This window comes from Neovison vison, chromosome 3 (assembly GCF_020171115.1).
Source record: "Neovison vison isolate M4711 chromosome 3, ASM_NN_V1, whole genome shotgun sequence".
Taxonomy (NCBI): domain Eukaryota; kingdom Metazoa; phylum Chordata; class Mammalia; order Carnivora; family Mustelidae; genus Neogale; species Neogale vison.
The window spans coordinates 16346063-16367037 of NC_058093.1; the positions used below are offsets into that span (position 1 = coordinate 16346063).

At 37.5% G+C, this 20975-nt stretch overlaps 1 protein-coding gene across 4 annotated transcripts in view; it reads left to right on the forward strand.

Annotated features, from left to right (window-relative positions):
• Positions 1-20975, forward strand: part of PARD3B (par-3 family cell polarity regulator beta) — a 1037391-nt gene that overhangs the window by 139490 nt on the left and 876926 nt on the right. For all 4 annotated transcript variants that reach the window (XM_044241394.1, XM_044241395.1, XM_044241397.1 and 1 more), the window contains exon 2: positions 16548-16649. In XM_044241394.1, the coding sequence (XP_044097329.1) occupies positions 16548-16649 (102 nt within the window). The remainder of the gene's footprint in view (positions 1-16547; positions 16650-20975) is intronic.

Here is a 20975-nt window from a genome sequence, read left to right on the forward strand (position 1 = left end):
TGTTAATTTCATTGATTTCTGCTATAATTTTTCTGTTTATTTTGTATTTGCTCCTTTTTTTTTTTCTAGTTTCCAAAGTGGAAACTTAGATTATTGACTTTAGGTCTATTTTCTTTTTCTAATGTTTGTATTCAATTATATAAATTTCTGCCAAGCACTGCTTTTGATGTGTCCTATAAATTTTTCCTGATTCTCCAGGTATCTTGTATTTTTCTTTAAAGATTTTATTTATTTATTTGACAAAGAGAGAGACAGCAAGAAAGGGAACACAAGAAGGAAAAGTGGGGGAGGGAGAAGCAGGCTTCTTGCAGATCAGGGAGCACGATGTGGGGCTTGATCCCAGGACCCTGAGATCATGACCAGAGCCGAAGGCAGATGCTCAACCACTAGGCCATCCAGTCACCCCTTGTATTTTCTTGACTCCAAGTAGTACCTGTTTGTGGTGGTGTTGTTTTTGTCAGCTCATGCCTTCCAAGGGGAGTCACAAATAGTGAAAAGGCATTGCTTCTGTAGTATAATCTTGAAATTCCCACTGTGACTTAGGCTGTGCATTTTATATTTTGGACTCTGTCTTTTAGCAGGTGACAGATTTGTAAAAATTTTCTAGAAGAACAAGAAAAAGTATACTTCATGTGGTAGTTATGAAGAAAGTCAAAATTTTGGTTATTCATGTATAGAAAAAGGAAAGCAAGGGACGATTTGATGATAAACTTCCATGTCCATTGTGGAAAGAGGTATAAATAAGTAAGACTTCTTCTAAGTTTATGAAACATTACTCTTTATGGGAGCAATCTAATCCTTTCTCCAATCCAAAAGGACGAGTAAGCAGAGCAGAGGAGAGGCTGGAAGTACTTTTCTGCTGGTAAGTGTGGCTCTACGGGTCAAATGGGTGGGCTGACAGAGCTGACTGGTGACATCAGGTTGGCCTTCCTGACTGGCCTCTGGTCTGATTGTTTAGTGCCTCTGTGCTTCAGATGAAATTATCATTGATCCAATTTTAGATTTTATTTCCATGCTAGTATTTTTTATTTAGTATTTTGTATCTCTCGTTTCTTGGCCTGTATAAAAACCAGTGCCCCTCTTGGGTAGCAGTACCTGGAATGTTAGGCCAGAAATTGAATGTGACCCAACATTTCATGAAGGCTAGGCATCTAAATTAATACTGAAAATTTCTGAAGATGTATCTTCTAGGTGCTTCATTAGCCTACACTGTAACCCTTTTCATTCCAAACACAACTCTGAGATGGGTCTTCTAACACCCTGAGTTTTACTGGTACTTAATTTGGAGTAATAGACCTGTTAAGACACCATAAAAACAAAGAAGACAATATACTGTATTTGACCTTGTTGCCAGGCAAAATAATGCTTTCCCAAAGTTGTCTACGTCCAGTCCTCAGCTCCTGTGTCTATGTTATGTTACAAGGCAAATGAGAATTAAGGTAGCATATGGAATTAGAGCTGCTAGTCAGTTAACTTGGAGATAGGGAGATTGTCCTGCATTATCCCTATGGACCCAAAGTAATCTCCAGAGTCCTTACACGTGAAAGAAGGAAGCAGAAGAGGTCAGATTGGACTGGCCATTCCTAGCTTTAAAGGTGGGAGTCCCTGAGCCAAAGAATGTGGGAAGCCACTAGAAGCTAGAAAAGCCAAGGAAAGGATTTTGTCCTACAGCTCCCAGACTGGGAATTCAGCTCCACTGACAACTTGATTTTAGCCCAGTGAGACACGCATCAGACTTAAGACATACAGAACTATAAGAAATAACTTTGTTTTAAGGCACTACATTTGTGGTAATTTGTTCTAAGAGGAATAGGAAATGATTAGTATTCTTCTTTATTACTATTGGGCTATAGGAAGGACTTCGCATATTCTAGGTACCAGGCATTTACATTTTCCTAGAAAAATTAGCCGATTTCTACTTTGTTACCAAAGGCAACAAAGCTCATTCTCAAAAAGAGTGATATTTCTTGCCTATATAAAGTCGGGGATAATTTGTTTCACTGTTGAATGATTGTGTGTATGTATATACATATATACACACACACACACATAGATATATATATACTATATGTATACATATATATCCACAGACATATTGCACAGACACATATGTATGTAATTATACATATACTATATATAACAAATATTATAAAAGTATATTTTAGAATAATCTACACATTTTTTACATTGTGATCAACCCTTATAGCTTACGTATCAAAGTATCCTAACCTAATTTTTGGCAAAGGGTAGACTGTAACAAAGAGAACACATTTAAACATTCTTGTTTGAAGGGCTTAGGGGTTATGACATTAGCACTGTAAGGAATGACAGACAGTCACTTCCTATTTGGTTTGTCAGGGAGCACTGTTCCTTTGGCTGCCATTAATGTACCAGCCATTGGCTTTCAACCTGTGGAATCAAATTGTAGACAAAGCATGGTTATCATTGCAGAAGGAAATGTAAATGTTTTCAACTCGATAATGGTAAAGTAAAGGCAGAGATGATAGATATGGAAAGTAAAAGGGCAGGAGGGAAGAGTAGAACTGTGATGTTCTCTTTTACTCTGGGGAGCAGAGAGATGCAGTCTTCAGACGATAGAATTAAAAATAGTTTAAGTCATTCATTAAAGGCAGAAGCCATTCAAGGGAATATATTTGAATAAAAATGCTAGGAGGAAGAAAGATGGGAAATTTGGGGATCCCTAAATGCACTTAGTTGCCATCAGTATATCAAAGTTCAAAAGATGACATCTGAAACCTGTAAGTTAAGAGCGTGAGAAATGCTTATTTAGAGAGGAGTTACCATCCAAATGGACTAAAACAAGATACCTCAAAGAGTTGCTTCTGGAGAATAGGGTGGGCCACTCTTCTGTACCATTTTTTACAGTCAGTGTAATTCTTGCGCATGGTTTAAAGCAGGAGTTGGCAAATGTAAGTATGTTCATCTTCGTAGGCCGCGGAGCTCCGTGAGAGCTGTTGACCTCTGCCGCTGTCGTGTGAATCATCTGTTCACGGTGCCTCCACGAGTGAGCGTGGCTGCGTTTCACTCAACTGAATTTATAAAAACAGACGATGGGTGGGATTTGTCAGCTGCAGTTTGTCCATTTCTAGTCTGAAAAGTCAAATGGGACTCCAAGGCCCGCAAACTGGCTCTCAGTCCTTTGGCGGTCTTTCTGAGATATTTACCTCCATAATTCTAAACGATTTGTGAATCAAGGGATAGCGGTGTGCTTTTATTTGTAAATAAAGACTACTGCTCTCTCTCTAGTCATCCATCTGCTCACGTCCACGTCCTATTCGGGTACTTGAAAATCATGACTTTCTTCTACCTTCTTCACTTTTCCTGTCCCGTGGTTGCCCAAAATTGTTGGAATTTTTGTGTAACTCTGTGTTCACTCATGTAACCGTGCAGATACTGATCACTCTGGAGCCAATCCTATGATTACTTCCTGTCTTGTGCAAATTTTTGTTTTCCTGGAGCCAATCTATTTTATTTGCTTAGTTTTCTTTGTGTCTCATGCTAGCTTTTCTCTAATGGTTGTATAAAATGACTCTGTAGTACCATTTTCTTTAGATCTAAAACTGTCTTAAAATCTAACAATTTTGTATGTTTCCTTGGGAACATCACGCCTGGAGCCCTTCGTGGTGCTGATCAGGTCAAGACCGGTTGCTATCTATACTCCTGCAAGACTATTAGATTGATGGCTAGCGCTGCCCACCCCCAACCCTGAAGATTTTATTTATTTGCCAGACAGAGATCACAAGTAGGCAGAGAGGAGGAAGTAGGCTCCCCGCTGAGCAGAGAGCCCGATGTGGGACTTGATCCTAGGACCCTGAGATCATGACCTGAGCCGAAGTCAGAGGCTTAACTCACTGAGCCGCCCAGGCGCCCTGCTAGTGCTGTTTTTTGGGGGGGAATTCCTTTCCCGTGTCTTATGTATTGGGTCCTCTTGTTTCCCGTAGCTCTCGTTTTGGAGGCACATGTTCCCCTAATTGCCTATGCAGCCTGGCTGGGGAAGAAGGCTGATGATAAACCCAGCCACTGGATTTCTGGGGTTGGATGGGGTAGTGCGGTTTGAATGCTCTAAGCCGGGGGTACTTGAGCTCAGCTTCTCCTGCTTCCTTATGCGCACTTTCTGTGTTCTTTTTAGCTTCATCAGTGACCCATCTCTAGCATTTTAGAGGAATGGTCCTTTTGTTGTTGGAGAAACGAAGTTAACCATTAGCGGGTAACAGGTCTACGGCCATACCACCCTGAACGCGCCGGATCTCGTCTGATCTCGGAAGCTAAGCAGGGTCGGGCCTGGTTAGTACTTGGATGGGAGACCATTAGCGGGTAACAGTATCCCAATACTTTCAGAGACCACTGACCCCTCACCATTCCTGCCACTGCCATACTGAAACGAAGTCTTACAGCCAGCAGGAGTAAGGTCGATGAGGTCTTCATGTTTCTCCGCGACTTACATTTTTATAAACACGGCCAGCCGTACTCTTTTAATGTACATTAAAATTCTGTTTCCTGTGTCTTAATTTCTTCAGGGGAAGAGCATAAAGCTTGTGTTTGAGTAGAGATCTAGAGACTATGGTGGGTACCATAGAATGCTTTAAACTTCTTCATTCATATTTTCATAAAGATACACACAAAACTGTCTGTGTCTGTCAGAGCTCTTCTTTGGAATTACCTTAGACGGATGCCAGCATCTTAGCCTCAAGAATCCTGGGATTTAATTGGCTGCATTGAGTAAATCTTGAGTTGTATGAGTTTGTATTCTCAAACTCCTATTAAAATTCATTTTGTAGCAGAATGCTTTCTAGGGTTTTGTAATAATTTTAAAAAAAATTATAGCTTATCCTTTTCTTTGGGGACATGGCTGCTTCCCTTCTTTGGCTGTAGGCTTTACATTCCATTGGACCACACAAGCTTCTAAAACCTTCGCATCCAGGTCTTTGGACTATAAATTTCACTGAAAACAATGAACAGAAAGCATAATTAAAAAAAAAAAATCGCTGTTTTCAAAACACTATTTTAGCATTACTAAATTAGTAATGGTTTAATGTTTTGGAAGTTTTTCATACTGGGAAGCTCTTGAAATAGATGTATCAATTAAGATACAAGTGCAGTTTTTGCTAATTTCAGAATTTAACATTTGATTTTCCCGATAGAACTTTGGTTTTAAGATTGTAATGTATTTAATCCTGAAGATTTATATAAGGCTTTTATGCTTTTATGCATTTAACACTTATATCCTAGAAAAAGGAAATTTCATTTCAATATTCTTATAAAGAGAGTGTGCTGTGATAATGTAGGCAGTAGATTTGAAAATAATTAAAAATTGTCCTTTATTAAAAAAAAAAGGAACTTAGATATCTGGACCATTTTTTCTCCGCTCTCAAATAAGTTTAGGTTAATTCCAGGATGAAAAAGAAACCTTTAAAGTCCTTTATACAAAGAAAGCGGCTGAGATTATGGTTACCTCATAAAGCCGAATGAAAAATGACATGGGGTGATTAAGATTCTTTTTAAATATTTTGTTGATAATATGAATTAGAAAGTGAAGTATATGACTTGATACTTAAATATTTTTCTTCCGTCTTGAAGAGGAGAATAAATAGTATTGTCAGAACTTGGATTATGAGATAAAATTGAAAATTTATCCTGAAGTTGTTGGTGTTTTTATACTGAGACTACTTTTGTTAAAGGTAATATGTCACAAGCCAAGCCAACCACAATCTTCTTTGTGATTTAATCTTTGTGTATTGCAGTGTCTCTCACCCAAACCCCCACCATAAAGTGGGAGGACTCTAGATGGTCTGTGAGCCAGTAGATTCCTATGGGTTTTTGAATTTATGAATTTACTAGTCAAGGATTGAAAACCCCACATTTGGGGGTAGGGGTGGGGAAGACCTGTTTTAGAATGAGAAATTAGCCTCTTTATAAATGAAAGTAATATACAATTCTCACATTTTTATTTTGTTTCTCTGAGTAATTCTGTTACTTTGGAAATAGAAGACATTTTTCCTTAAAGATGTTTATAAATTAGTGTATTTTCAGGTTGTACAGCAAGACCCAAGAACAACTGACAGATTGAAAAGTGTAAATTTTGGTGTTTTGTTCAGACTTTCTACTCAGAGTTGCACAATAATTTTGGAATCATGCTGAACCTCTGAAAACACTTTTCCTAATTGAAGTACAGTTCACACACAATGTTACATAAGTTTCAGGTGCACAACATAGTGATTCAACAACTTGACATATTAAGCTCACAGCAGAGCTCTAATCTGTTGCCCTACTGTGCTGTTAAACACCATTGACTGTATTCCCTATGTGGAACAATTTTTTTTGATACAGCGGAGATTTCTTCTTGCAAGAAGTTTCTCTAACTTTAGATACAAAGCCCAGAGGAGCTTTGAGGTTCTAGATGTTGCAGGTGTCAGAGTTGGAAGGACTTTTTAGGATCACACAATTCTTCTCCTGTAGCCTCCTTGACAGATGGCGATGTAGCTTGACTCCTTACAGGAATAAAGAACTCACTACTTCTTCATACAACCCACTCCATTCAGGCACAGCTCCTTGTGAAAGGTCTTTCTCGTGCTCCAATTCTGTATGCCTCTTTATTGTTTATGTAACTCTTCTGGAGCAGGACAGAACATGCCAAATCTTTCTTGTGCATGACAGCCTTTTAATTTGGTGGGACTCTGACTGATATGGTCATTTAACTTTTACAAATTCACCTATTAAAGCTCAACCAAAGAAAGTTGGGGGATAAGAATTTGAATAGTGTAGCTAATTTGACTTACGTGAGCAATGAGCATGTATTCGAGAGGAAGCACGAAATGACTCTGCTACTACCTCTGTTGTCTCAATCTCCATATGATTATGGTAGTGTGTGAGCTTGTCTCTGCTGAATATGATTTTAAGTGTTTAAGATAAGCATTTTTCATAGTGTTGTCTCCAACATAACCCACATATTTTATCTCATGCTTAACTGAAAATATAATAATTTCCTGGTTGAAAAACAAGTAGTGTTGGATTTGAGAGAGATGGTTGTCTCTAGCATGATGTTTCCCTGAGACATGACTAATGATGATTTTAACAATGAAAAGATTTCTGTCTTTGATAACTTGAAGAGCCCAGTGCCATATAAACTGTGATTCTCCTATATTTGAAATGGCGAAAGTGTTTCCCTTTGTGTTCTTTCATTTAAAGAAAAATTAATCACATCACTGTGTAAGATTGATGATTTACAGACCTGTACCCCTGGGGCAAATAACGTTAATGAAAATAATTTTTTAAAAATCACATCTTACCATGAGTGAGCTGGCCCTATTTCCATTCCCCATATTGGTGTTCTTCTCTTTGTTAATGATCATCCCTTAAATTTTGAAAAAAATGCGTTAAATGTGGGCGATCACTTGGAGAATGAGAGTGTTACTTGCTCTGTTCCACAGTAGTTCACAGTACTGTTGTCATAGCCCAAGATTGTGGTGACATTTTTAACATACTTGTCATACTCTTAACTCAATTAAGCCTATGGTTCATTAAGCCTCTTCTTTGGGTCTTGGAAGTTTTAAATAATTGATGGTCAGTGAACTACATTTCCTGTTGGTGGGTTAAATGGCCTCCCTGTCTTTTGGCACTTTGACATTCCTTTCTCCTCCTAAAAATTTGTTCTTCTATTTCTAAGGAAACCTGTTCTAAACAGCTTTTTAGTGGTCTTCATTTATTTAATTATAGAAATGGTCATGTGTAAAGGGAAACTAGGTATTTCAGATTGAAAGAAGAAATCACATTTTCCGAAGCAGAAAGTTTCTTTATGTAAATTTTTTTTTTTTTTTAAGATTTTATTTATTTGAGAGAAAGAGAGAGTGAGAGCAAGAGCAAGAGAGCACAAGCAGGGGGAGCAGCAGAGGGAGATGGAGCAGCAGCCTTCCCACTGAGCAGGGGGCGCCATGTGGGGCTTATTCCCAAGACCCCAGGATCATGACCTCAGCTGAAGGCAGATACTTAACTGACTGAGCCACTTTGATGTCTCTAAACTTTTTTTTTTTTTTTTTTTGAGAAAGAGAGAGCATGCATAAGAGCAAGGGAGAGAGAGACTCTTAAGCCGTTTCATGCCCAGAGCAGAGCTGGATGTGGGGCTTGATCTTTAAACCCCGTGATTATGTCCTGAGCTGAAATCAAGAGTCGGACGCTTAACTGCCTGAGCCACCAGGCACCCCTTTATATAAATATTTTTAAAATGTAGCACACCTACAGGAAAGTGCACAAGTAAGTGCAGACAGCGCACACATCAAGAAATAGAACATTACTCCAGAGGCTCCTTTGTGGCTCTTTCCCTCTGAAGGGGTAAACAGTTCTCCTGCTTCTAAGATTGTGAATTAATTCAGCCTGTTTTTGAGCTTGTTCATGGAATCAGAGATGCACTTTTTTGTACTTGGCTCTTTTTTGATCAGTGTTATGCTGTGCGATTCACAGTGTTATGTTGTGAGATTGCTAAGGTATTTTTTATTATGAATTCGGTGAATATTCCTCCGTCCATTGTGATCACCATCTAATATTTATCCTTTTTTCCCCTTTGTTCATCTGATGAATAACATCAGTTGATATTTGGATTTTAAACCACTCTTACATTAAGGAAATAAATCCCACATGGTCCTGATGTATCATCCTTTACATATATCACTGAATTTTGGTTTACACATGTTTTATTTAAGATTTTTGCTGCTGTATCCATTTTTTATGAATTTTATAACGGGTAATATCCTTGTAAGGGGTTGGTATCAATGTTATGCTGTCCTTATAAAAAGGGAGTCAGGAAAATTTTTCTCTAGTTTCTAGAAGTATTTATAGGAGATTGGCATTCTTTCTTCCTTAAAACATTAAGAAGATACTATCTGTGTGCTTATCTGAGTCTGGTTCTTAAAATTTAATTGTTATCTTTGTGTTTCTGTTTTCTACTTTTTGTCAATTTTGGTAAATTGTATTTTTCAAAGAATTTTTTCATTTTCTTGTCAATTTTATAAGTCTATTTTTTTCCCAAATCTTTTTAATATCTGTAGGGTCTATGGTGGTGTTGCCTGCCTTTTTCTTTGACAGTATAAAAATTTGTTTTTTTTTAGATCAAATTTACTAGGTTTTTGTCAGTTTTATCATGTTCATACAATGGAGTTTGCTCTTTTTTCCCCCTCTTTGTTTCCTTCCTTCTGTGTTTGGATTTGACTAGCTGTTATTTTTCTGGCTTCTTGTGTTTGGATTTGACTAGCTGTTATTTTTCTGGCTTCTTGAATTTAGCTTTTCTTTTTTGCTTATTGGCACTAAAGGCCATACATTTGCCATTAAGCACTGCTTTAGCTGCATACCACAATTTTTTTTGTTTTAATTATTTTAGGTTAAAAACTGTTTTCTTTCTATATTTTTCATATATGGATAATTAAGAACTGTATTTCCTAATTTCCAAATAGCCAGACATTTTCTAGATATCTTTCTGGAATTGATTTAGCTTTGGTCAGAGAATATATTCTGAGTGATTCCAAACTTCTGAAGTTGATTATAAATTCTGTGTGCACTTGTAGAGAATGTATTTTGTAATTTGGGGATACAGTGTCTTGTATATATGGAATTAAATAAATTATGTCAGTTTGTTAGTTGTATTCGTCAGATAGTTTGTATCTTTGTTTCCTATCAAAAGTCTCACTGTGGAGGACATTAGGAGAAGGAAAGGAAGGTGAATTGGGGTAAATTGGAGGGGGAGATGAAAGATGAGACACTATGGATTCTGAGAAACAAACTGAGAGTTATGGAGGGGAGGGAGTTGGGAGGATGGGTGAGCCTGGTTGTGTGTATTAAGGAGGGCACGTATTGCATGGAGCACTGGGTGTAGTGCACAAACAATGAATCTTGGAACATGAAAAAAATAAAATGGTAAAAAAAAAATATATCTATATATATGTATACATACATATATATAGATATATATTCATGGAGTAAAAACATTATCCATTCATATGTTACCTTTTTTGTAATGTGATATTTATATATTACTTTGACTTTATTGATTATATACATAAAGCCCAATAAAAGAAAATGTTCACTATGTTTAAAAAAAAGTCTCACTGTGATTTTTTGATATATTTTTTAATTCTTTTTTTTCTTTTTCAAGTTTTTATTTAAATTTCAGTTAGTTTGCCTGTAGTGTAGTATTAGTTTCAGGTGTAGAATTTAGTGATTTATCACTTACATACAACACCCACTGCTCATCACAACAAGTAATGATTATACCCATCACCCATTTAGCCCACCCCTACGCTTTCCCTACAGTAACCATCCTTTCTCTATAGTTAAGTAGATTTTTAAAAAATATCTGTCCATTTTGGCAATACGTGTTGGAGTTATGTTATTGGGTACATAGGTTTAGGATTGTTTCTTTTTTTTTTTAATTTATTTATTTTCAGAAAAACATTATTCATTATTTTTTTTTTCACCACACCCAGTGCTCCATGCAAGCCGTGCCCTCTATAATACCCACCACCTGGTACCCCAACCTCCCACCCCCCCATCACTTCAAACCCCTCAGATTGTTTTTCAGAGTCCATAGTCTCTCATGGTTCACCTCCCCTTCCAATTTACCCAAATTCCCTTCTCCTCTCTAATGCCCCTTGTCCTCCATGCCATTTGTTATGCTCCACAAATAAGTGAAACCATATGATAATTGACTCTCTCTGCTTGACTTATTTCACTCAGCATTATCTCTTCCAGTCCCGTCCATGTTGCTACAAAAGTTGGGTATTCGTCCTTTCTGATGGAGGCATAATACTCCATAGTGTATATGGACCACATCTTCCTTATCCATTCATCCTTTGAAGGCCATCTTGGTTCTTTCCATAGTTTGGCGACCATGGCCATTGCTGCTATAAACACTGGGGTACAGATGGCCCTTCTTTTCACGACATCTGTGTCTTTGGGGTAAATACCCAGGAGTGCAATTGCAGGGTCATAGGGAAGCTCTATTTTTAATTTCTTGAGGAATCTCCACACTGTTCTCCAAAGAGGCTGCACCAACCTGCATTCCCACCAACAGTGTAAGAGGGTTCCCCTTTCTCCACATCCTCTCCAACACATGTTGTTTCCTGTTTTGTTAATTTTGGCCATTCTAACTGGTGTAAGGTGATATCTCAATGTGGTTTTAATTTGAATCTCCCTGAGGGCTAATGATGATGAACATTTTTTCATGTGTCTGATAGCCATTTGTATGTCTTTTTTTTTTTTTTTAAAGATTTATTTATTTATTTATTTGAGAGAGAGAGACAGTGAGAGAGAGCATGAGCGAGGAGAAGGTCAGAGAGCGGAGCAGACTCCCCATGGAGCTGGGAGCCTGATGTGGGACTCGATCTCTGGACTCCAGGATCACGCCCTGAGCCGAAGGCAGTCGTCCAACCAACTGAGCCACCCAGGCGTCCCCATTTGTATGTCTTGATTGGAGAAGTGTCTGTTCATATCTTCTGCCCATTTTTTGATGTGTTTGCCTGTTTCGTGTGTGTTGAGTTTGAGGAGTTCATTATAGATCCTGGATATCAACCTTTTGTCTGTACTGTCATTTGCAAATATCTTCTCCCATTCCGTGGGTTGCCTCTTTGTTTTTTTTGACTGTTTCCTTTGCTGTGCAGAAGCTTTTGATTTTGATGAAGTCCCAAAAGTTTATTTTCACTTTTGTTTCCTAACATAGCATTGACCCTTTTATCATTGTGAAATGTTCCCCTTTACCTTTAGTAATGTTTCTGAAAGTCTCCTTCATCTGATGTTGGTGTGGCTATATCAAGCTTCTTTTGGTAGGATGATAGATTTTTCAAACTGTGAGTAAATCTACAGGTGGACTGATTCACCTTCATTGTTTACATAAATTGAGGCTTATAATTCTGTTGAATTTGCTGGGTGTTACTTTCAACTTAGCATTTAAAAACCCTTAGTGCCATTCTAGTTCTTCTGAGTTCTTTAGAAACATACTTGATTAAAGGGACATCGACTCATGTTCTTGTTATACCCTTTTCTCTAATCTGCATTGGTTAATCTTTTTCAGGAAGTTGGAGAAGTGTTCTAAGTCAGGGCGAGCTCATAATCTCAGTAACTATTACAGCCTTTTCTGGTTAATTCTGTCCTTCAGGTGTCAGTGCTGCTCTCGTAGGCTTTGCTCAGGCATCATTTTCAGGAACTGCTTTTTCTCTACACTGTGTGTTGTTGGTTATTCAAACTCTTGCTCTCTACCTGCCCCCAAACAGTCTCTAGACCTGTTCCGACTACTGTCTCTTTCCTGGGTGCTATTCTGGGGCATCTTACTCTGACACACTTAGGGAAAGATTTTGGGGCCTTCTCTTACTGCCCTGTTGTGTCCTCTATATTTGGACTTGAACGTGCTGCATTGTGCAGAAGGCCGAACGTCCTCCATGTTTACTAATGATGAAGCAACTGAGGCCTAGAGGAATGGTGACTTGCCTGAGTCCATGTACTTAAGGAGCAGCAGAGATGGATTTGATCCCCTTGCCTTATTCTTAGATACTTGTATTGTTGTTTTTTAAATCACTTGTTTTCTATGTTTAAAGAAGAACATCTTGGCTCTGCTGTTTATTAAGCATCTAACCTTGGGTAAGTCAATTCACCTACCTGTGCCTTAGTTTTCTCATCTAAAAAATGGATCGATAACTATTTCATGAGGCTGTTCGAGGTTAAAGAAGCCAATCATAAAAACTCACAGTACCCATAGCACCTGGCCTATAGTAACCACTAAAGTTATCTGCTATGACGACGATGATCAAAATGTTGAAATCTTATTTTGTGAATGTATTCCACAAAATTTATGAAATTAAATTCTACATAGAAGATTTTAATTTTCTATTAACTTTTAATTTTTACAATTGTTCTTCTGTCCCAATGGGTGAGATTATTTGTGTGAAAACTAAGTCACCAAGAAACCAGCTGCACTACTGAGCTCTGTAATTGGGCACCACTGATAAAATAGCTCTTTTCCAACATTAGCTTTTTTTTTTTATAGTGCTCATTTCACTTTTGGGCTTAGCTGCCATTGCAAGCTATTTTTTTCTCTTTTTGGACCAGAAGCATTTTGTTGAGAACCACCCATGTTTTTCCTCTTTTGATGGTTGACATAATCTCAGTGCTTGGTAATCAATAGCACTGTAGTATTTGGTTTGCCAGTCTACTTCTCCCGATACTGCAGATGGAAAATTACTGTTCTTCAAAACTCTGGCCAGTAGAGATTTTCTAAAGTATTAGGGTCAAATTTCATGTCATCTACCCACGGTGAAGGATGTTTATTGCTACTAATATCTATGCCTTGTTGGAACAGTTTCTACATCGATCATTAGAAGTCCTCTGTAAAATGGTTGTCTTTCCATAATGCATATGCATTTGTTTCCTTTTCCAGTTCATCCTTATGGCTATTTTTAATTTTAAAATTCCAGTAGTGTTTAAGTTAACTGTGTATTATTTGAAATTTATGATAAGATACTCTCAGAGGAAGCAATGTTTGTTATTTTTCAATACTTTAAGGACCTAAAAATGTAAGTTATGAGATTTATTGTATAACACATTTACTAGAGATATTTCAAAATAATTTACATTTTATATATTACAGATATTTTGCAAAAGAAAGGTAAATTAATGTCACAATCCTGAAAAACACAGTAAACTTTTCCAATTGATTAATTGTGTGAAACTAGACATATATGTGAACATCTTTTCATGTTTGATCAGTTTTATTCCTGGTGGTAATAAAACTAAGTAAATGAAATGCAAATCCTGACTGCAAGGTAATGGTTGAAGTTTTTACATGCATAAAGGAGTCAGGGTGAATTTATGGTCTTATAATGGCTGTTGGCTGGTAATATTGTATGTATATTTTTAAAATGATCTATAGCTCCATGCCCAAAATGCCATGGAGGCAAAATCACAGTTAGTACGTGCTGTGTTTGTTGATTCACCTCGCTTGGACATGTAAAACATTAACTGAGATGCCTTTGATGGAGCTTGTCTGTTTTTGTTCAGCATTGGGTCTGTGCTCACCGTGAGTGTCCTCTTTTCTGAAGTGTACAAAATGGCAGTATCAATAGGAGATGGTCATGTTAGAATGGCAGTTTTTTAATATTCTAGTGGTATGTAGTTCACTTAAAAAGTTTTTTGGATTGAATATATGATTCTAAAATGTTCAAAATAACTTTTTTACTTGATTTAATACTCTGGGACTTTTTTGGGTACTTCTCGGAATCACAATTAGAAGATTAGAGAGAAATGTCCTAGTTGCAACTCCTAGGTCTTATCTTCCAGGAGGTCTTAGATCCTGCAAGCATGAGAGATGGCACAATGCTGTGTGACTTAAGAACCCCAGCATGCTCACCTGTCTGCTCCTTCCTGTGCTACTGGTCACATCCCGTCCCCTCTTACGTCCTGGGTTTTCCTATTTTAAATCAGACTCCTTGGTTTTCTCCTCTGTGTTCCTACCTCTAGGCAGGAACACAGGCACACTTTAACTTATACTGCAATAGTTGGAGGTAGTTGTTTACCTCAGTCTTAGGTGATAAAATCTGCTTTTATAAACTGAGCATGAGAAAAAAGGAGACAACTTAATAGATGTCTGCTTTCAAGTAATTGAATATATTAAAAAAAAAACGCAAACTCTTCAAAACTCTTCAGAATATATCACCTTTTACAAATATGGTTAGAATCAACAGATTTCATCTACAGTGCTGTAATATAGCAAAAACCAACTCAATGGATATTAATAGAAATTAATTAAATTGAACTCCCTTTGTAAGAAGGCAATTTTGACAAGGAAAATGTAATACCCTATAGATTTCAATTTGAAGTCCTGGCTATATTTCGAAAAAAATACATTGCTGATGGGATGGCCATAGCCAAAAGACTGAATTCCCAAAGATTATAGGGGGAGTTCTTTCTTTGTGTACAGTCCGGTGGCTGTTATGTAGTGTTTTATCTACTTTAGTATTCTCCTTGTTTAGAATCCAGTCTATTGTACTATTCTGCACTATTGTAAAGCTCACCTTTTATAGCACAGTCACCTTGAATTGGTAAGGATCTCAGATTAAAGAATCTGATTGATGCGTGTGCTGTGCTTTTCTTTACCTGGTTATACCGTGACTGCTCCTATCCTTGTGATCTCGCTCGGTAAGAGAATCAGGTGGTTCAAGTTTCCCAATCATCAGTGTTTCCACTTACAAGGCTAGTATTAGAAGCAATGAAATTCCTTTCATTTTACTTGGAATAGCTCTTCAGGTACTCTATAGAAAACTTAATTTTTGAAATGTCAAAGGAGAATTCCTTTGGATTTTTTTTAAGCCTATGGCTTTCCCAAGTCAGATTACTAAAAAGTTATATACTTGGGCCACATTTCAGTAGCCCTCTGCATAGATGCTTTGAAAGCATTACTTTTATTTAATAGTATATTCTTGCATTTTATTGGGGGCCAGGTAAAGAGGAGCCCGTGTGACAACCATTTCTATTAGTTTTTGTAAAATTGCAGTTGAATTCTGGACTATGTTAGTTCTTATCCCTTCTAAAGATTCATATGATAAAGGCTCAGCACTTTATCCTAGAAGAATTATTTGCACTTTGAGAAGCTTTCTAAGAATCACAGAGCCAAACTGATAATAGCTCGGGTATTCTGGTAAAAAACTTGCTAATGTTTTTCTTCATTCATTGGTTCATGTCTTTGTCTCATTATTCTGGTTGACCTTCGTGTCCTTTCTGGAAGTAGGCAGCTGCATCATTTAATTTTGAGCTGTAGCATCGGAGTATTTAACCACATATCAAATTGAGAAAATAATTCTTTCCCTTAAGCCTTACTTTCCTAAGCAGATTTTTAAAATAGTATTTGCAAATCTCCTAAATCACTTCTCCTGTTCAGCGAACTCCTTGTTCAGCTCCAAACACGGTTCAAGTCGCTGCTGTGTAGAGCTCTTGCTCTATGTGACATCCCAAATCTTGGGGAGGACAGGCATGGATGGTGGAGATTTAAAAAGATGAAGAGGTCAGCGGTTACTCTGCGCCATTGATAGATTCTAAACTGACGACTGTTGCCATCAAATATTTCTGCCTTTTGATTCCCCCCACCACCCGCCCCTCACCTACAACTTTGGGAATCTCAGTCTGAATTTCTAATCCCATTTCAAAGAGTGCCCTCAAAAAGTTCTTTTTTCTTCCCCCAAAGTATTCTTGGGGTTACCTAAATGAAAGTTATAAAAAATTTCTTGAATACACTTTTCAAATAACTGTGGCACTTTTATCTTTGCATTGTAATTTATCTTCTAGGATAATTGATGAAATAGGTCTGCTGTGATTTACTGATCTCCCTGAAACAGGATAAAAATGGCAAATGTTTATTGAAATAGAAGTAACATTTATTTTTGGTGTTCAAACATTTTGTTACTAAAGCCCATTTTTAAAAATTGTTAACTTTTTTAAAAAAATTAAACTGTATTTTTAAAAAGTCTACATCATGAAACTTGTTGATTGTTGTATCATAGGATCCTGGCTACTGGGTGAAGATTCATCACTTAGAATACACAGATGGAGGAATCCTGGACCCAGATGATGTTTTGGCAGATGTCGTTGAAGACAAAGACAAGGTAGATGACTAAAACTCTTCTGTTTTCCTCCGTAGAGCTCCACGTTTCCTGGAGATTGAGATCCTTAACAAATGCACGTGTCAGTTATTATTAAAAGATACCATCTGTTCAGGCTTTACCTGAACAGCCCATAAATCAAAGTTCTTCATCAGTTGTTTGGAAAAACTTTGTCAAGGTTTGGGAATCTGTTCATGGTGGTCTAATTAGCAGACACTTCATTCCCAAGAGTTCCTCATGCGTCTCTGTAAATTAGTGTCGGGCACCGAGGCTGCTGGAGTTCCCATTGCCACTGCTGGCTCTGGGGTTTCTTCTTGGCCCTTGCTAAACAGTTAACTCAATACCTGTGATTTGAATGTGTTTCAAAATAGAGAAAACAACAGGCAGACAAATCTTATGAGGAACTATGGTGAAGATTTTTTCTTTTTTCTTGTTTTTTTTTAGAAAGTAGCTGGCAAAAACCCCATCTTTTATTATAGTTTTTATTTTCATTTCTAAAATAAAAACAAAATACTAGATGGAATAGTCCAAAAAGTTGTAACATATTTTGCCACCTGCTTGGGAGTAACCCCGTTGCAAATATCTTATTTTAATTAGATTTTTCTTCTGATGATAAACTGGAAAAGGTGTGAGAGGAACATTCCGTGGCCTTACACTGAACTTTTGCAGTTGAGACACATTGCTCTATGGCCGCTTCTGTGTTGGGCTCCTCTTATCACTGGTTCCTGTGTCCTCCCGAATTGAACCACAGCTTTCCCTGAGGGATCCTGGCTTCAGTGTTTCTTCTCCTGTGTGTCCTCAGTGCTGTTTGTACTAGGCTAATTTATGTGTGTTTATGTGTTTCTCTCTTTTGTTTTTCTGCACTCTCTGGGGTGTGTGTATGTGTGTGTGTGTGTCTGTGTATGTCTGTGTGTGTGTACCAACTGCACTGAAATGTAAGTGATTTAATGAACTCGGGTAAAATTTACATTTTTCCTTTTCTGTAAGATCTTTTTGGACTGTTCAAATTTCCATAAGTCTTTCTGGACATTCTGTCCCTTTATTTGCCCTGTTTTATGTTGGAACTCAACCCTGGTTTGCTAATTTGCTTTGTTTTATAATTACTCATTCCATAAGGAACTTATCTCCCTAAATATATTGTAAGTTCTATGTGACATGGACCAGAAGATTTTTATTTTCTTTGTGTTCCTTGTATTAATAATATCTGGTACATTCTCTTATCCGATTCTCAAAGAACACTTACTACTTGGTCTCCCAGAAATTAATATTATTATTTACATTGGTAACTTTAAGGGACAACTTTCACTTCTGTATTTCTGTTTCACCTTCTGTCTACCTGCAGCCATCTTCTTATTTTGAAATAGTCTAGGCATTTGGTCTGTTTGTTAATGAAGAAGGTCTTCCCTTCTCAGATTTCACTGATGTCCATTGTATTAAAATTAAATGCCAAAAAGTAGCAAGTTTATGAAGGGCCAGAAGAAAATGTCTCACCCCAGCCTTGTCCAAGACCTAATTATAGGAAGGATGTTCCATGAATGGTGGTGAGGGAAATCATTTGTCCTACAGAGCTCTTCCTTTAGAGAATTCTTTTTAACTATCCTGGCAGTGCCCTTTTAACTATAATCCATTTACTAGACACAGAAACAGCTTTTATTATATGTAATCTTGGTTTTAAAGGGACTTCACTGCTACTGAGTCAGGTGAACAAAATGAGGTAGTCTGTTGAAATCCTAGCAAAGGATTAGGGCTGTTTGGGTACAGGTGTACCTATTTCCTTAATGTACCTTCACATCAAATACACGACGCCTAATTGGTATTGTGCTGCAGAGCAGATGAGAATGTACGCTTTGGATATTGCTGGGGAAAAAATACATGCTCCCATTTTTTCCCTTTTAAAAATAATGTCAGCGAAAAAGGGAGCATCACTTTTTTTTCCTGACATTGTCTCTGCAGTCTGAAGAGTTTCCGATAGTTTACGCATCCAGTATGGAAAGAAGGTTCCACCAGACTTTGTTTGAGCATACTTTTTTGTAAATTTAGATTGAGAAGTAATAAGAAGTGATACTTCTAAATATTTAATGATCTATCAAATTCACCCAAATCCATGAAGACAATATCGAGCTTAGATAAAATTACAATCCACCTCTTTTCAAATTGGCTATCTAATAATCTCTTGCATTTACAATATGGAATGCAAGCCCAGAGAGGCATGGGTGGATGTACAGAATCCTTGGCCAATGCCACTTACACCGACTCCCTAGGAAAGCCTCTCACTACAGGTAAAAATTTGATAGCCCAACCCTAGCAGAGTAAGCAGGAGAAACAGAAATTTAGAATCAGAAGTCAGAGCCATCTGATATACTTCTGCAAAGACTGAAATTAGAGGCTGAATGGTATTCTACTTACAATCACACGGTGTCCTAAGTAAATGACTTTCAAAACCTCTGGTACCAGAGGTGGTTTGCCTTTGGTCTTATCTCAGTTACTCCTTGGGCCAACACAATGCGTGGTGCACATGGTGCTTCTTTGGGAGGTTTTTTGGTCCTGTTTCAACTTGCTTTTCCAGTAGAGTCCCTTCACAGGCAAGCCTAGATAACCATGTTGCACTATTTGTATGCTATGTTTTCTTGAAATATTATTGGAGCAACTTTGGAATTTTGTATCTTATGATAACTAATATTTGTATAAAATCTTATGCTGTGACTTAATTCTCCAGTTGTAACACCCATTCTTCAAAATTCTCCTGTTTTTTGGAATCTGTTTGATGATTCAAGTTCTTTGGGATAAATACATGAAAATTTACAGTTTTACACTAATGCCTTTTCTCTGGCTGCTCAAGGCTACTGACGTAGTTCACACAATAACAACTACTTAACATTTTATGGAGCACTAACTGTGGCCGAGAATGTCTTTGGCAATTATATATTCTGTTTTATTTCATAGTGACCCTGCGGGCAGGACCTATTTGTTATCCCTATTTTTAGTTTCTGAGAATAGCCCCAGAAATTGTAGGTGACATGCTGGAGATCACACAGGTTGTCAGTGGCAGAATCAAACTAGAATTTAAATTTCCATACTTGTTTGTTCTTCTGCAACGTGCCAAGCAATGTGTTGGTTGTTTGATTCTATAATTGCTGATTATGAAAACTCGTGAATTATAAATAAGCATGAATTTGTTTTTGCATAGCACCATTGTTAAGAAGAGATAGGTAATAGAACTATGGAGTTTAACAAGGTTATTTTGAATTAGTATGTCACACATATATAAATTCAACTGTCTTTGCCTGAAGCTTGTACCTAATTTATTGTAAAAGTACGTTGCCTATGTTACTGTCCCTTGCATCCCTTTCTCCATGTCCCGGATTACTTCTGTGAGGACTTGGTAGACTACACTTTTCTAAAAACTATATGCTGTTTTGTAGGAGAATATATTCTATAGGTCAGTACTACTTTTCAGAAGGATTGCCAAATGTGCACAAATTATATGTTTTGTTATCTGCAGTAGACAGGGTATTAGCCTCTAAAGATATCTAATCCTAATGTACAGAACCAGTGACATGTATGTTACATGGGAAAAGGGTCTTTGCAAATGTGATTAAGGATGTTAAAATGTGGGGAAATTATTCTGGATTATTTGGATAGGCGGGCAAGAGAGTCGGTATTCGATACAATGTGAAAAGAATTGACTGTCCAATGCTGACTTTAAAAATGGAGCCAGGGACACCTGGTTGGCTCAGTCAGTAGAGCATATGACTCTTGATCGTGGGGTTCTAAGTTCAAGCCCCATGTTAGGTGTAGAGATTACTTAAAATTAATAAAATCTTACCAAAAAAAAAATAAGTGGAGCAAAAGAATGCAGGTAGTTTCTAGAAGCTGGGGCGGGGGGGTGGGGGGAAGGAATGGATTCTCCTCCAGAGCTTCCATATAGAATACAGCCCTGCTGACCTCTTGATTTTAGCCCAGTGAGACCTATTTCAGACATCTTACCTCTGGAATTACAAGTTTGTGTTCCTTGAAGCCACCGTGTTTGGAGTAACTTGTTATAACATCAGTAGGACATTAATACAGTGTCTCTTATCCTATTTTAAACTTTTTTTTTTTTTAAAGATTTTATTTATTTATTTGACAGAGTGAGATCACAAGTAGGCAGAGAGGCAGGCAGAGAGAGAGAGGGAAGCAGGCTCCCTGCTGAGCAGAGAGCCCGATGCGGGACTCGATCCCAGGACCCTGAGATCATGACCCGAGCCGAAGGCAGCGGCTTAACCCACTGAGCCACCCAGGCGCCCCCTATTTTAAACTTTTTAAATGATGAAGTTTTCACGAGTTGGA